The sequence below is a fragment of the Plodia interpunctella genome, chromosome 12, assembly GCF_027563975.2.
Source record: "Plodia interpunctella isolate USDA-ARS_2022_Savannah chromosome 12, ilPloInte3.2, whole genome shotgun sequence".
Classification (NCBI taxonomy): domain Eukaryota; kingdom Metazoa; phylum Arthropoda; class Insecta; order Lepidoptera; family Pyralidae; genus Plodia; species Plodia interpunctella.
Genome location: NC_071305.1, coordinates 2,750,288 through 2,754,252, shown reverse-complemented (window position 1 = coordinate 2,754,252; position 3,965 = coordinate 2,750,288). Strand labels below are relative to the sequence as shown.

Here is a 3,965-nt window from a genome sequence, read left to right as displayed (position 1 = left end):
TCACCATTTCAAAGCTCAATAAACTGATATTTTTCATGGAAGATACAGGCGTCAACTAGCTGATTATAATGTATACCTAAGTAAATTTGAAACATTAATAATGTTATGAATGATTAAAATAAAAAATTTGAATTTGCAAGCCCGGAATTGTGATAATTACCCCTTGTGGGGTTTGCGGGGTGCGGGGCGCTAGTACCTTTTAAAATAAATACTTAGTTCATTATACTATAGTATATTAATATATAGTAATAAATAGCATAGTACATGTTTCAATTAGATTATTTTATCATTTGTAATTATTTTCATACTCGTAACTGACGCAGTCATGTTGATAAAAATATTTGCTCTTTGTTTGGGTAAGTCTATTGCGATTATATTGCGTGTAAAAGTTATTTTTCCTTCTTAGGATACAAATTTTGTATAAGTCTAATTAATAATTAAAAAATATTTTTTAGGTCTAAAGACACAGTCTTGAGAAATAAAAATACCAGACTGTGTGTAAAGTGGTGAAACAGTACTCCAAATCTTCCAGATAAATTATTATACTGTAATCTGAGCAAAATAACTGCTAGATTAATCTGATGTAATTGGCCAGATAGCTCAACACTTGTGAAACACATTTTTATCGCATTAAAGATAATCAGACCTTTCATCGGCAAGCAATTTGGAACGTTCACAAATTCGAAATCTTAACTTAATTTTGTATCAGAATACGGCCAATTCAGATTATATTCTTTTTAGACTAAAAACGATATTTTTCAGGTATATCCCTATCGGCGTGTCGTCAAGTCCCGTTTTATAGAAAAGATTACACGTATATCGCAGAGTTTGATGCATTTTACAAACTGCATTATGACATCACTGGTTTAGCCTGGGACACTGCATTCTTCGCATGCGAAAAAGAAGGCTCACAGCTTTTCTATCCCAAGGCACCAGAAGAATGGAAGATCGTAAATAAACTAATTGAATCAAAAGGCCTTACCAACGAAAATGTTACAGATATATTCGTGGGTATAAGGAATGAGGGAATCGATGAGTTCATTACTATTGATGGTGAGATGTATATACAAGAAATTTTTAAACTGTCCCGGTGTCTGTAAAAAATATGTCTTTTTCAAACGAGCTGCAAATATAATATTTTTTTTATATGTATGCAACTATGGAAATGTATTATTTTTGCAAACATTACCTACAACGTCTAGATGTACACGTATGTTTCTGATCGTAAACGCATTATGCAAAATTGAAATTACAGGTTAAATATTTTTCTAGGTGTTTCCACACCGACGCCCTTGTTTAACGAGGATAATCTGAAAGGCAGTAACTTATGCACTGCCATGGATATAGCAAATGGATCACTCAACGTTGATCTATGTAGCGACGAATTGCCAAAACCATACGTTTGCAAAAAAGTCGAGGACATTTCGTGTCCAACAATTGACAAAGGTGAGACAGACGTTGGCAAAATCATTCTTCTTTCTTTTCTTGTGTTTCAATAATAATTTTATTTTCTCCCTTATTTATACATTATCTACATGTGATTGCGATCTCCATTTAAGTTTTAAGTGTTATGGCTCCATCTTTTGCCGTGGCACAAAAAAATAAAAAGACATTGATCCATATATATTTTTTTCGATGAACGTAGCATGTTCATCGAATTATTATCCGATCCGAGCTAACAATGCAATTATTACAATAACAGAGCAGAGGCAGATCTTGGTAAAAATTTGATCGGACTCTTTAGATGTGAGAGACGTATATCTATAGAGGAAAACTAGCGGGAAGGTAAGAGAGAGAACACACCTTACAATCTTGGTTCAAATAATAATTTTCATTCAAAATTTTAGTTTTGAAAATACTTCTTTAAATCTAATAAAAATACATAGGCACTCTACTATATAATTTTCGCAGACAATTTATTTTTCTATTTATTTCAGGGTACAATTACGTTAAGGAAACTAAAAAATGTTATAAAGTAAATAGAATGAGCCAATCCTGGCATGAGGCCCTGAACACTTGTGTGATGGAAGGTGGCCTTTTAGCCAACATCGAAAGTCAAATGGAAGCACTACTCTTATCGAATCTAATCGATAGTGACTCAGTAAATCATGTCGGGTATAGAAAAATACCTCCCAGTGATGAATTTTATAACTTAAAAGGTAGTATCTCATTTTTCTCTAATAGATCTCGATTCAAAGTGGCTCCTTAAAAATCACAAACGAAGTATTCCTATATCACAGTTTTAGGCCAGTTTCCGTGCTCGCCACAGGGCCTTTAACTATATATATTATACAAGCTTTTGCACACAACTTCGTATGTGATTAAAAATCCGTTTCCCGTGGGAATTTCAGGAATTCCCTTTTACTGCTACTAAATTTTGGTTTGCGAGCCCCGCTCACATCTGCGTAAGTGAATTTAAAAAAGTTCGCGTTGACAGGCACGTCAATGAGGTCATCATCAACACCACATGCATTACGTTCAGCACGACCTGATGTGCAGTTAAGATGTGATTCCAATTTAGAGACTCATTCAAGAGTGAACGGAATATGATTTCTTTCATTTATATTTAACAAACCAATATTTTCCACGAGACTTTAAATTTTTAAGGTACAAAAGTACATACAAATTCCAAAGGGATATTATGAAGACCTCTGGTTGACCGTCTGTCATCAATTGAATCTTCTTAACATATGATATTTAAACAGTAAAAATTACCATAGATGATGTATTTCTGTTGCCGCTATAGCAACAATTGCTAAAAAATAGAATAAAATAAATATTTGAGGGGCTACTATTGTGATTTGATTTAACTTTCGCGTTAAATCACAACTAGCGCCATCTAGCGGCATTAATGTAATTGGTTCTCCTATCCCACAAGCCTAGAGGAATAGATAATAACCGAACTACAAGTTTGTACGGAACTCTAGTCCACTAGTCCGACTTGCACTTGACCGGTGTTTAATTTGCAAATATTGCAAATTATACTATTAAAGTCTGGGTAAAGATAATTTTAATATATCATCCACTTAGTTTTAATATAAATAAAATTTGTCAATTGATGTCTTTGGAGAAATGGCTGCGGTGAAGTTTATTGCGCCGCCGCTTCTTCTTCACCTGCGCTTTGGAAATAGACAGACCTAGTTTTAAGTAAATAACAATGATGTATATAATCCTAAGTTGAACAAAGAATTTGAGATATATTTAAGTTTATCTAATAACATTATATCTGAAAATATAATTATTTTGTCATGTTTCAGGTCGTAATATCAAAGATGCCTATCACAAATATTACAATTCTAATAGCAAAGTTGAAAATTCATTTTGCGGTACAATTTGGAAGTATGGAGATACACTATATCTAAACAACGTTTTGTGTAATGAGGTTAGACCATTTATATGTGAAATGGACGTCGTTTAATTCATTTAAATTCAAAGCTACAAAAACTTGAGATTTGTAAAAAAAAAAAATATTGGAAATATGAAATTAAAATTACCTTACACAGTTCAAAAAAAAAATTTTATTTTGATTTTGTAACTAGCACTATATATATATATATATATATATATATATATATATATATATACCTACTAACGCTACTAATCCTACACTACATAGGCATATTAACACTTTCGCGGACGCACGAATGCTATATAGCAGTGGTAACAATTAATTCTTTTATTATACATAATTTATTCCCTCCCACCATTTTCATTGCCCTCTTGAACAAATCTGTTACCAATTCATAAGACAATGTGAAAGTTACACGTTATATCCGTATCTAATAACAGAATAACAGCATTATATCTACCTAAAATATTCGTATAAACTACTTCTTATTCCAAATATAAAACTTTTATCCCAAATATTAAAAAAAAAAAACTTATTTTGTGTCTCGTCGAACGTTTATGAATATACAATACACATGCAAAATAATATTTTAAGGATGTTCAGGTACATGTTATGT

The 3,965-nt window shown here is 32.0% G+C and overlaps 1 protein-coding gene across 1 annotated transcript; it reads left to right on the top strand.

The window, feature by feature from the left end:
• The first annotated feature begins 201 nt into the window (after positions 1–201).
• Positions 202–3,524, top strand: LOC128674427 (secretory phospholipase A2 receptor-like). Its single transcript, XM_053752940.2, has 5 exons — positions 202–356; positions 763–1,053; positions 1,273–1,446; positions 1,938–2,159; positions 3,258–3,524. Exons 1-5 carry the CDS (start codon positions 326–328, stop codon positions 3,416–3,418), a joined length of 879 nt encoding a protein of 292 aa, XP_053608915.1. The 5' UTR covers positions 202–325; the 3' UTR covers positions 3,419–3,524.
• Positions 3,525–3,965: the final 441 nt, after the last annotated feature.

What these genes read in the sequence shown, in the direction of transcription:
- LOC128674427 (XM_053752940.2), top strand. Translation starts at nt 326, where the DNA reads ATGTTGATAAAAATATTTGCTCTTTGTTTGG. An exon ending in AATATTTGCTCTTTGTTTGG is followed by an intron (nt 357 to 762) that starts GTAAGTCTATTG and finishes GATATTTTTCAG; the next exon opens with GTATATCCCTATCGGCGTGT. An exon ending in TGAATTTTATAACTTAAAAG is followed by an intron (nt 2,160 to 3,257) that starts GTAGTATCTCAT and finishes GTCATGTTTCAG; the next exon opens with GTCGTAATATCAAAGATGCC.